Here is a 13630-nt window from a genome sequence, read left to right on the forward strand (position 1 = left end):
AGCTACCAGCAGGACTATGTGTATTGCAGCATTATTTACCATAGCTAAGATATGGAACCAACCCAGATGCCCCTCAGTAGATGAATGTATCAAGAAAATGTGGTATATATACACAATGGAATTCTATGCCTCCATCAGAAAGAATGACATTGCCCCATTTGTTAGGAAATGGAAGGACTTGGAAAAAATTACATTAAGTGAAGTAAGCCAGGCTTACTTAGGTCCCATGATTTCCCTTATTTGCAATAACTAGTATATGTCTGAGACAAGCAGAAAAGGTCAGATAAGTTGATGTTAGGCAAAATCAACCCCAAGATAAGGACTCAAGTGATTTTTTTTCTTTCTTGTGATTGTTTCTAACATATTTATAAGATGATTTCTTTGTTGCTTTGTATGTCTCTCCCCCACAGTATAACCCCTGTTTTCACTCTATTTGATGTTGGTATACTTTGTGGAGGGGAAGGGAAAAAACAAATTGTTTAAATAGGGATACAGGTGGACCCATTGCAACAATGAGATGTAGACGACGTGATGTCGAAAACGAACTTTACAACTTTGGTGCAGGGCCGGGGCCGGGTGGACAGGAGGGCAGGTGGACAGGAGGGGGGTGGGATAGGGGAGATGGGAAGGGATGGGAAGGGGAAACAAAGGAGGAGGCAACAATGCTTGATAAGAAATGTACTCATTACCTTGCCCATGTAATTGTAACCCCTCTGTATGGTATTTTCACAATAAAAAAATAAAATAATAATGTATATTTCAGAAAATTACAGAAAAGGATTTTGGATAATAAAGATAAATATTTTTTATTGTGAATATACTGTACAGTGGGGTTACAATTACATGGGCAAGATAATGAGTACATTTCTTATCAAGCATTGTAGTCTTCTCCTTTGTTTCCCCTTTCCATCCCTTCCCATCCTCTCCCCCGCACCCCCCACCCAATCCCCCCCACCCCCCCACTCCGCACCAAAGTTGTAAAGTTCATTTTTGACATAATGACTTGTACATCTCATTGTTGCAATGGGTCCACCTGTATCCCTATTTAAACGATTTGTTTTTCCCCTTCCCCTCCACAAATTATACCGACATCAAATACAGTGAAGGCAGGGGTTATACTGTGGGGGAGGGACATACAAAGCAACAAAGAAATAATCTTATAAATGTGTTAGAAACAATCGCATGAAAGAAAAAAATTTGAATACATATCTTATGGTTCATTTCCCTAACATCGCCTTATCTGACCTTTTCTGCTTGACTCAGACATACACTAGATATTGCAAACAAGGGAAACCATGGGATCTATGTTTCTTTGGGCCTGGCTTATTTCACTTAATGTAATTTTTCCCAAGCCTTTCCATTTCCTAATGAATGGGGCAATGTTATTCTAAGATAAATATTTTTAACCTAATTCAAGCATGTGTATATGTGTGTGTTAAACAATCACAATTGTCCATCAATATCTATGATTTTTATGTATCAGTTAAAAATAAATTTAATAAAATAAAGTTAATTTAAAACAAGCAAATCTATTTGTTATAGAAATCCAAGTGTAAAACCTTGATGTCCAGACTGTCTTAGTAATTGGTACATATTCTATTTCCCTGATTTCAGTCCCTGTCTAATTACCATAAAAACTCATTACTTAATTCATAAGCATATTATAATAAATGTAATTGAAGTTATTTGCTTCCACACTTTATCCATTGACTATAATAGCATCCTTATTTACTAAGTAGCATATACTGAATTCCTTGTACTTCTTAAGAGTAGATGAAAGGCTGGGTACATATACATACAATAAATGGTATAAAAGAACTTATGGAAAACCAGCAAAAGTTATTTTGTGTAGGGTATGAGCATTTGAGAATAGTCAGAATCTCTTTTGACCAGATTTAGGAAAATATTTAGAGTTACTTTGTTTTCCGGAGGCTGCTGGGGTTTCTTTACCAAGTGGGGGGAGAGAATGCTGGAATTTAGGAGTTGCGTGAGTTTTCTCTGACTGCTCATCTTCTACTGTTGACATTTCCCGTGTTTCCCGTGCCCTATCAATCTGTTACTCCTCCTCCCCACCCACGACTGTGGAGTTACCTTGATGTTTTGACTCAGTTCATCTATTTGTTTCAGCCTTTAGGCTTTAACTTTGCATTTCATCTCCCTGACTCTCATAGAAGATTTGACTTATTTCAATCTTAGATTTCATAAAGGATACATGTTACTTGTCTCGGAAGGATTCTTTTACTTGCTACCTTTACAAATCACTACTTAGCCTTCAGTCTGCCCCAACACTTGGATTTCTCTCATATCTATAATTAGCCCCTGAAGATTTTTAGACAATGAAATACTAAATAATAAATGAATCTTTGCTGGATTAGAACAGTGTTTTCTCTCTTTACATGATTTTTTTTAAACAGTCATCAAATACCTAATGTTTGAATTCCTTGGCATGGTTTCATTTCAGCCTTTTTTCTATAAAGGAAAGAAAAGAAAAGGAAAACTTAAAGAAAGAAAAAGAAAAGTAAAACACCTAGGCACCAATGGCTCATGCCTATAATCCTAGCTACTCAGGAGTCTGAGACCTGGAAGATCTCAGTTTGAAGTCAGCCTGGGTGGAAAAGTCCCAGAGATTTCTTCTCCAAAATAACCAGGAAAATCCAGGTTGGAGGGATAGCTCATGTGGTAGCATATACTGAGCAAGCTAGAGACCCTGAGTTCAGCCCTTATACAGACAAAAAGAAAACCAAAACACATACTGCCAAACACCTGTGCTACTTTCCTGAAATTAATGTTAGACTATTGTTATTCTCAATTCTTTGTGTGTGTGTGTATGTATGTGTGTCTATTTTTCCTGGAGCTTGAACTCAGGGTCTGGGTGCTGTCCCTGAGCTGTTTTCTCTAGGTTAATGTTCTACTGTTTGAGCCACAGCTTGACTTCCAGCATTTTGGGTACCTAATTTGTGATAAGCATGTCATGGACTTTCCTGCCTGGTCTGACTTTGAACCATGATCCTCAGATCTCAGCTTCCTGAATATCTAGGATTACAGGCATGAGCCACTGGTGCTTAGTTAGTCTCAGTTCTTTAAAGAATGTATACCACAGGGCTGGGAAGGTGGCTTAGTGGTAGAGTGCTTGCCTTGCTTGCATGAGGCCCTGGGTTCGATTCCTCAGCACCACATAAGCAAACAGAAAAAAGCCGGAAGTAGTGCTGTGGCTCAAGTGGTAGAGCACTAGCCTTGAGCTGAAGAGCTGAGGGACAGTGCCCAAGCCCAGAGTTCAGGCCTCACGACTGGGCCGCCCCTCCAACAAAAAAAGAATGCATACCACTATACATGAAGACAAAAATTTAGTCTAAACTCATCCAGGTTCATCCATTCTCCTCTTGGTACCTTTGCCATACTCTGTGTCTCCTTTTCCGGTATCTTTCCTTTTTTGCCCTCATCACTATCTATAACTGCTCTTCTGAAGGTCACAATGACTTCTAATTGCTGAGACAAGTAGGAGAATTTCAGACTCAAACAATCCAGCAACACAGCCATGTATAGTGGATCATACCCCACTCATCCAGTGCATTTATTACCTAGACCACAGCATATTGTGAAATTACTACTACACACTCTTTTGTTTCCTTCTTCCCTATTTCTCCCAGAGCTTAAAAAATTACAGTTGACCCTATCGTTTCCTGTAATTAGACTCACCAATTTGGTGAGTTGCAGTTAGTCCGTTAGTTTTAAATAAAACAACTGCTTATATATATTTAATGTCCCCCATCTTCTGTCTGAATTGCTATCTCCTAATCACCTTCTGCCTACATCTGGTATACCCACTTCTCAGATAAACACATATCTATTTATCAATAAGAATTTAGATCTTAGATCTAAATTAGTCCATAATATTTCTTTCATATCCTCCATCAAAACCTATGGGAAGATTTTGTGGCTTACCTTCAAAACAGAATTGATCATGTCTCAGTAGCTCTGTCTTGAGTAATCTGCTCTAAGACATCATTTCCTGAGAAAACAATAATTGTATACTTTGTCTTCCTACTCATGTCTTCCACACTTTTCTACCAAGGTAGAGCAACCACAGTGATTCATTTCAATTAATAAAAGTAGATGATACGATTTTGTTTTACATTAAAAGCCAAACCTATCACAAAAGTCTGTGAGGATGGCTCCTTCTTCCTTCTCTGAGCTTTAGTTGTTTTCCGGCATGTGTATTCTATTGTACCCCTCCATTTACTTACACCTCCTTGCTGTTCTTTAAAACGATTCATAGTTTGGCACTGGCAATCTAATTTACTTACAAATCTATTCTCCCATATATTCTCCAGGATATTTTCCTTGACCTAAGGTAGGTCATTAAGTTGTGGTCCTAAGGGCATAAAGTGAGACACAAATAGAATGAAGTTGATGTTCATGTAAAGTGATGACCATATGAAGGAAGATGAGATACATGAGGAGAATGCCATGTGGCTGCAAAGGCAGAGATAAAAGAGTTACATAACTGCAGGCCCCAGAATGACAAAGGATGCTGGCATAACCGACAGAAGTGAGGAGACCATGGAGCATTGACCCCTGTGGATTTCAAATAGAGCATGGCACTGTCAAGACCTTGATTTCACACTTCTAGTTTTTTTTTAACTGTTCAGTAATGAATGTCTGTCGTTTTAAATCCCCCTTAGTTTGTGGTATGTTGTTATAGTTACCCAGGAAACAAACAGATCTATTTATTGATGACTAGAAGCATTTCTGTATATAGACACTGTAGGTAGATGGATGTTTGCAGGCAACTGTGAGAAGACTAAGTATTTGTAAAGACTACTATCTCGTGTCTTAATTGCCATTTACAAATATAACTGAGTTTTCTTAAAATATAAGGCAATGGTTTGTCCAGAAATGTCTTAAATAGTGAAGACAATATTGTTCTGTAGTTAATTTACTCCTGGGGAATCTAAGAATTTACACTAAATGGAAGGGGATATTTTTAACCTAATTGCCTGTTGTAGCTTCTTGGCCTTTCATTGTTGAATTACTTGTTTCTCAATTGCTTTGGATTACTCTGTATGGTGACAGCTATTTTCTTTTCTTTCTCTATGTGTGTTTCCTTTATCTCGTAACATTACTATTATCACTTTTTTTCTTATTTCTCAAATGCATTTTCCAAATGTGCTCTGTACACAGAAGGATAAGAGATTTTTCAGAAATCAAAAAACAGTCTCATATTAATTTTAGCTTCCTTTTAGTGGAAAGAAAGTAAATCTGGAAAAGCGGTAAAATGATTAGTAGTGTTTATAATTTTTATTAAAAAGCTGAATGCTTCTTAACATCATAAGTAGGTTTATTCTTTTCTCGTCCTTACTCTGTTCACAGTATGCCTACCATTTATCTATTCACCTTGGATTTGGGAGAAAAAAATCACTAGACTTGTTATGAAATTTAGCTCACATATGGTGGCTTCTCCACCAAATTCTGTTTACCAGAATAACATTATTCTGGGCAGCATTAATGGGAAGGAGAGAATATTAGCTTTGCCTCACAAAGACATTGTTCACATATATTTCTTGTGTATAACATGTACTTCATTAAAATAATTGGTACTTTAAGGAATTAAATACATTACTGAGTCTCACTAACTAATGTTAAATATAATCATTTTTTAATTATTAAGTAGTTGTTCAGAGAGGTTTCAATTCCATCAGTCAGGTTATGAGGGTAGTACATCTTGATAAATGTCTGTGCTTCTATCATTTTCCTCATTATTTCCCCTGCCATCTACATCCTCAATTACAGAGTTGAATGTTTACATAATACACATTGAATATAATAACTGCATTTGTTCATCCTTCACCCTTCCTTTTGTATTCCTCCTCATAGTCCCACAAAAAAAAGGGTTTCACATTTCTTAAAGAGAGAATGATTCAATGGTCTTTAAACTTAATATCTGATCTACTATGACTGCTAGTTTTGTTGGTCTTGATCAAATTACTTAACTACTATAAGCCTTAGTTTTATAATTACACATCTCTCAAGGGATTTCAAGAAGAATAAAGAGATGTGTAGCTGAAGAGTTTTTTCCTTGGCATGGGGTAGAAGTTTGTCACATAATGCCAATGTTATTTCTTCTTTCTTCACTCTACACTAAAAGCTTAAGATTGTATGGATTGGGCTGAGAAGGTGGCTCAGTGGTAGAATGCTTGCCTTGCATTCATGAGGCCCTGGGTTTGATTCCTCAGCACCACATAGCAAAAAAAGCCAGAAGTGGCACTGTGGCTCAAGTGATGGAGTGCTAACCTTGCTGAAGAGCTGAGGGACAGCACACAGGCCCAGAGTTCAGGCCCCACGACCGACAAAAAAAGAAAAGAAAAAAAGATTGTATGGATTAATGGAACATCAACATGAAGCCTCCATCATATTGATAAACTATAAGTTAGATTTAGATGGATTACTTTTGTCTTTTATGTTTCCTAGCTATAACTCATTGTTATTTCTCTCCTTGTTCAAACTGATTTGCATGGTATTCAGCTTCTTCTAGTTCATGGTCATGCTACTCTGTGTCAGGAGTGCTATGTCTTCTGTGAAATCTTACTAGGTTCAGTATGTCTTGTTTCTCAATTTTCTCACGAGTATTTTATTTCAAATCAGTATATGGAGGCTTATTTTTATAAGCCACCTCTACTGAGATTTCAGTTAACTTGGATGGAGGCTGGCTGATAGACTCAAAACCAGCTAATCATTACTTCTCTTCCATCATTTTGCCATTGGACACAATGGACTTAATTAATCTTATCACCTTGAGGTGTATTTTTCCTGAGTACTTTATCTTTCTTTATGTCATACATGTTGTTATATTGTCATTTGAAGAAAAGTTAAATGGATTTCTTAAATTTTTATTACCATTTGAAATTCAAGAATATACTTGGTGTTTCCCTAGATAGAGTATTAATATCATACAGTGTATTATAGATGAAAATATATTTGTCTGTGTATGATTACTACTAATGTAGCTTTGATCAAGTATTGTTCATACCAGTAACATTAGTTTTGGCTAATATTTATTGGACATTTTTCTATGTATCTGGTTCTGTGTTAAGAGCATTATTCTCATTAATCATCATTGTGAGTTAGGTATGCTTGAATTATCTGTTATTCAGATGAAAAAAATTGAGAAACTGAACATGTTTTTATATTGTGAGAATACTGTACAGAGGAGTCACAATTACATGGGCAAGATAACAAATACATTTCTTAACAAGCATTGTTGCCTCCTCCTTGGAGAAAATGAACATTTTAACAGCAAAGTTCATTCAGACAATGACCAACTTTATTCAAATTTGGATTCATTCTGTGTGATGTTGATGTCATGATTTGTTCATGTCTTTCTTTTCTCCAGGTACAGAATTTCAAATATTGTCTTGGATGTCCATCGGAGCTCTAGAGTAAGTACATCTTTTATACTTTCCATGAAATTCTGAAATGAATGTTCTTTTTTTGTTTGTCAGTCGTGCGGCTTTTACTCGGGGCCTGGGAACTGTCCCTGAGCTCTTCAGCTCAAGGCTAGAGCTCTACACTTGAGCACTACTTCTGGTGCTTAGTTGAAGTTAATATTCTCATAGACTTTTCCTGCCTGTGATGGCTTTGAACTGTGATCCTCAGATCTCAGCTTCCTGAGTAGCAAGGATTACAGTGTGAGGCACCAGCGTCCAGGTAAAATGAATACTCTGCAATATTTAGAAGAACTAGGTGTATGATAGCTATACAGTTATTACTTATTAAATGAACAACAATCACAACAGCATGAGTGAAAATGATTGTGAGCCAGTTGTTCTAATTTGAGAACAGGAGCATTAGTTTATTTTAAAATTTGATTAGAAAATTATACTTTTACATTTCTTGAGAAATAAAATAGAGGGGCTGGGAAGGTGGCTCAGTGGTAGAGCGCTTGCCTTGCATGCATGAGGCCCTGGGTTCGATTCCTCAGCACCACATAAGCAAAAAGAAAAAAAGCCGGAAGTGGCGCTGTGGCTCATGTGGTAGAGCGCTAGCCTTGAGCTGAAGAGCTGAGAGACAGTGCCCAGGCCCAGAGTTCAGGCCCCTACTGGAACAAAAAAAAAAAAAAGAAATAAAATAGAGTGTATATTATGTACAATATCTCACAACAATTACTGATATTTTATATGCTTCAGTACATTCTACCTGTTTTAGGAATATTTTGAATTTGTCTTTAAAAGCTTTATTGAGGAAGTAGGGCTACATTAAAAGTAAACTTTTGAAAAGAACAACCTGGTGCAGGAAAAATGTTCATTTTACAAAGAAAAAGCTGACAAGGAGACTCCTTTCTCTAGATAGTTGGCTTCATTAAATCAAGGGTAATAGTACAGGCTAATGCCTGACAATTTGCATCTTTCATATTTAATTTAAAATTTTCTGCACCATCTATTCCAATGGTGTATAGTGGGAAAAAAATCCCACTAGATTTTTTTTTATTAAATGAAAACCATGCGCTTTAAGTCCCAGGTTCCATAGATGTAGCATTATGTTCTTTCCTAACACACATTTTGAGATGTTAACATTTTTCAGTCTGATTAACCCCCTTGTTAAACAACTAAGTAGTAAAGCATAGTTTGGTATTATGACTTGAGTTATTATACAGTGTATTTTCAGGGAAGTACACATACATTTTTACATAGTACTACCTTAATTTGTTTTCCTCCAGACTATATTTAAAGTTAAAAGTTAAAAAAAATTAAAGTCTTACAGGTATTGCTTCCTGTAGTCCCAGGTGAATTTATGAACAAAAAAATTTATCACACATGAGAATATATATTCTCACTGTAGTATATATATACCTATATATATCAATATCTATATATACACAGATAGATATCAATATATATGTATATTGACATACATAGACATACATATTTACATATATATTGATATCTATCTATATGCACATATATATATATATATATATATATATACTTATGGGTATTTTCTAGCTCACAGCATCTGACAAGCATGAATAATGATGTTTGAAATAGTAGAGAAAATCTATAGTTTATTATTATTATTGCTATTAATAATACAAGATGGAGTCGAGAGATATGTGAGTATATTTTAAAAGACCTATTTCGGCAGAAATTATTGTTTGGGATTAGCTGCTTAATGAAAGAATACAAACATATTGTAATTTACTAAGATTAAAGAAATGCTAAAAGCCAGGTGTCAGTGGCTCATGCTAAGTTACTCAAGAGGCTGAAATTTGAGAATTATGGTGAGGCAGGATTGTTTGTGAGAATCTTGTTTTCCAATTAGCCACCAAAAAGCTGAGATGGAGCTTTGGTTCAAGTGGTAGAGTAGTAACCTTGTATAAAAATGCTTTGGAACATTTCCTGGACCTAGAGCTCAAACCCCAGTGTTGACACAATGGTTTTTTGTTGTTGTTGTCATGTGTTGTTGTTGTTTTTAACATGCTCATTAGGCTAAAATTTGAGGATTGGCTCAAAGCCAGCTGGGCAAGAAAGCCACTGAGACTCTTAACCTCCATTTAACTATCTGAAACCTGGAAGAGGAGCTGTGGCTCAAAGTGGTAGAATGCTAGTCAAGAGTGAAAAGAATTCAGAGATAGAGCTCAGTTCCTGCGTTCAAGCCCCACAAAAGTGCTAAAACAAAAGTAGAGCCAGTGTTTTTCTCTACTTGATAATTTCCATGATAGCCATTTTTTGCCATATGTTTTAAAACAGACTGAACAATAAGAAGATATAATCAACTAATTTTTCTCCACAAGGCACTTTTTAAAACCCCAATACTAGAGCTAGACAAAAGACAGATGAATTGTTAGAACTATGTCTTAAGCTTTGTTCTCACATTCTACTTTTTAATTTCTTCTTTTTTAAAAAAATTTAAACATTTTACTTCGTCTCCTTTTATATTGGTTATGAATTCTAATACACATTTACTTTGGTCATTTCTTTTTTTTTTTTGGTCGGTCATGGGGCTTGAACTCTGGGCCTGGGCGCTGTCCCTCAGTTCTTCAGCTGTCGACTAGCACTCTACCACTTGAGCCTCAGCCCCACTTCCGGCTTTTTCTGCTTATGTGGTGCTGAGGATTCGAACCCAGGGTCTCATGCATGCAAGGCAAGCACTCTACCACTGAGCCACCTTCCCAGCCCTACTTTGGTCATTTCTTCAGATCCCTTAATGTAATTATTCACAAGCTTAGATGTGGCATATTGTAAGCACAGCAACGAAAGTAGTAAGTTTGGTCAGGAGTCAAGGTATAGAAACAGCATTCATCATTAAAAGCATAAGAATATAGGCCATTAAGAAGGTTTTCAAGGACAGAAGGAGTTAATATTTGGTTCTGCACATCACTGATTTACTACTAAGGAGAGAAAAAATGATATATCAATCCAATCTACCATTCAACAGGAAAAACATATTTCTCCCCTTACCTGACACCTCATGTACTTAACATGTTGTGTTTCTCCAATAACAGGTGGCAGCATTTGCATACATTGTAGAGAATGCAGATGGTTTCTCTTGAGAACACAGCAAGCCCAGTAGGTCACTCTGGGAATAACTAGTTTTCAACTATATCCTTGTGAATGCTTAGGATTTTGGAAATCCAGTACCTTAACATATTTTTCCTGTTTTTAAAACATATGTGCTCTTGACCCACTTAGGAAAAAAACTAACAAAACTTCAACACCCACCAGTAAAGCAAAGGCTAGTAGAATAAATGATTGAAGTGTCTGTAAAAACACCTTCCTGGGAGAACAGCATGGTATTGAAATTGAGATGGGCAAATATCCTTGTCTCATTATTTTTGCATGCCTCCCATACCTGCTGCTTTCCCAAACTTCCTCATGCCACTTTTCTGTCTTTACAAATGCTATGCTCGCAACTAAAAATGTTAAGAAATCAAGGAAACCAAAAATACATGAAGTGTATTTGGAATACTTTAAATGGTAGTACTGGACTAAATGTTAGAAACGAACACAATGTGTAATACAGGAATGGCTTTTAATAGACTCTACTTACATTTAATAGACTCTACTTACAAAATTGCCCCTACTTACATTTAGATAAAATGTGAACCTTAACAAGAATGAACACAGTAGTCTAAAGGGATTTTGGTTCTCCTCCTCCTCCTCTTCTTCTTCTTCTTCTTCTTTCTTCTTCTTTCTTCTTCTTCCTCCTCCTCCTTCTTCTTCTTCTTCTTCTTCTTCTTCTTCTTCTTCTTCTTCTTCTTCTTCTTCTTCTTCTTCTTCTTCTTCTTCTTCTTCTTCTTCTTCTTCTTCTTCTTTCTTCTTCTTTCTTCTTTCGTTGGTGTGTGGGATGGGATACATTTGTACTAGAAACAAGGGTTATGAAGGCCACTAGAAATTAGGGAAAGTGATATTACCTGTATGGTGAAAAGAATTCTTTGTAGGTAAAATATTAAACTAAGTCTATAACTTGTAACATGGTTACAGTAGAGGAAGTACAAGTGAAACTGACAAGGAAACATTTTTAAATTAAATAGAAATGATTTTTAGCAATGTAACACCAAATGACAAAAATATACTTAATCCCATGATTTCTGTGCTCCCCTCCCCCAAACAAATAAACTTACTTACAAGACGAAAGGTATAGAAATAAAAAAAAATGACAAAATAGAAAAACAAAACAAAAAGCAAAATAACAAAAAACCTCTGGTTTCCTTATCTGAAAGTTCATTTCAATAAATATCATTTTATATGATCATATACACATACCTATTGAGCCTTTGTGATCCTCTCCTAAAAATAAGAGAGGATTGCAGTGTGGGAATGAGTGCTGTTTAATTTATCATGTCCAAATGTAAAATTTTGTCAATTACCACCTGTTGAGTTTACTTGTAGATCTATAGGCATACTCTACTACAAATGAGTGAAACCATGCAAACTATATTTCTCTGGGTCTGGCTTACTTCACTTAATGTAATTTTTCCAAGTCTTTTTCCAAGTCATTCTAATGGATGCATAGAATTCCATGGTGTATATATACCATAATTTCTTGGTCCATTTATACACTGAGGGGAATCTGGGTCAATTCCATATCTTGGCTACAGCAAACAATACTGCAATGAACATGGTTGTGCTAGTAGCTTTAGTGTGTCCTGGTTTGTGGTCTATTAGATAAATGCCAGGAATGGAATTGCTGGGTCATAAGGAAGCATTATGTTTAGTGTTTTGAGGAACCTCCATACTTTCCAGAGTGGATGAATAAGTTTAGATTCCCACCAACAGTGTAGTAGTGTTCCCTTTTGGACACATCCCAACTAGTATCTATTATTATTAGTTTTCTTGATAATGACCATTCTCTGGGGTGAGGTGGAATCTCAATGTTCTCTTGATTTTCATTTCTTTTATGGCCAGAGATGCTGAACTTTTCTTCCTGGGTCTATTGGTCATTCTCACTTCTTCTTTGGAGAATTCTCTCCTTAAATCTTTAACCCATTTATTAATTGGGCTGTTTCTTTGAGGGTTTGTTTCTCGGGAGTTTTATCTTTTGAGCTCCAAGTAAATTTTAGATATGAGGCCCTTGTCTGATGCATAGCTAGTAAAAAATCTCCTATTCGGTGGGCTTTCTATTTATCTTGCTAGCTTATGTCCTTTGCTGTGCAAAAATTCTTCAGTTTGATAAAATCCCATTTATCCAGTCTTTCTTTGAATAGTTACTGAATCTATAGTTTCTGAATCTATAGTTAGGAAGTTTTCATTCATGCCTTGGAGCCCTGTGTTTCTCATACCCCTTTCTGTAATATTTTCATGGTATCTGGTCTTACTTTGAGGTCTTCAATTCATTTATAATTAATTCCAGTGCAGAGTAGTATATCAGGATCTAGTTTCAGTTTTCTGAATGTCCATAGCCAATTCTGCTAGCATCATTTGTTGAAGAGGCTATTTTTCTTCCATTCTGTGCTTATGGCTCCCTTATCAAATATTAGATGGCTAGAGGTCTCTGCATTTATTTCTGGGTTTTCTATTCTATTCTATTAATTCACTTGTGTATATTGAAACAGCTTTGCATCCCTGGAATGAATCCCATTTTGGTCATATTTTATGATTGTTTTCATTATTTGTTGAATTCAGTTGGCTAGAATTTTATTGAGGAGTTTTGCATTGATGTTCATCAAAGAGATGTGTCTACAGTTCTCTTTCTTTGATGAGTCCCTATCTGGTTTTGGAATGCTGGCTTCATAGAATGAATTTGGTGGTGATCTTTCCCTTTCAATTTCATTGAAGAGTTTGAGGAGGATTGGAGTGAGTTCTTGGTTGAAGGCCTTATAGAATTGAATCCACTAGGTCCTGGGCTTTTCCTGGATGAGAGGCCTTCTATTGCTATTTCTTTTTCAATACTTGTTAGGGGTATATTGATTTGGTTTCAACCTTCTTGGTTTAGTTTGGGTAATATACTTAATCTAAAGGACATTACATAATCATTTTAATACATTATACATTAGTTTTAAACCATTGTTAAATGGAGTAAACACTTCTTTTGGGGGGGATCCAGTCGTGGGGCTTGAACTCTGGGCTTGGGTACTGTCCCTCAGCTCTTCAGTTCAAGGCTAGCGCTCTACCACTTGAGCCACAGCACCACTTCC

The 13630-nt window shown here is 36.1% G+C and overlaps 1 protein-coding gene across 2 annotated transcripts in view; it reads left to right on the plus strand.

Moving 5' to 3' along the window:
* The window catches only part of LOC138820738 (uncharacterized), a 160538-nt gene that overhangs the window by 46920 nt on the left and 99988 nt on the right, over nucleotides 1-13630 (plus strand). For both annotated transcript variants that reach the window (XR_011369972.1, XM_070012538.1), the window contains one exon: nucleotides 7391-7436. Coding sequence is in view for 1 of the 2 variants with exons in the window: in XM_070012538.1 (XP_069868639.1) it covers nucleotides 7391-7436 (46 nt within the window). In the remaining variant the exon portion in view is untranslated. The remainder of the gene's footprint in view (nucleotides 1-7390; nucleotides 7437-13630) is intronic.

This window comes from Dipodomys merriami, unplaced genomic scaffold (genome assembly GCF_024711535.1).
Source record: "Dipodomys merriami isolate MVZ:Mamm:240054 unplaced genomic scaffold, mDipMer1.0.p SCAF_9, whole genome shotgun sequence".
Classification (NCBI taxonomy): Eukaryota; Metazoa; Chordata; class Mammalia; order Rodentia; family Heteromyidae; genus Dipodomys; species Dipodomys merriami.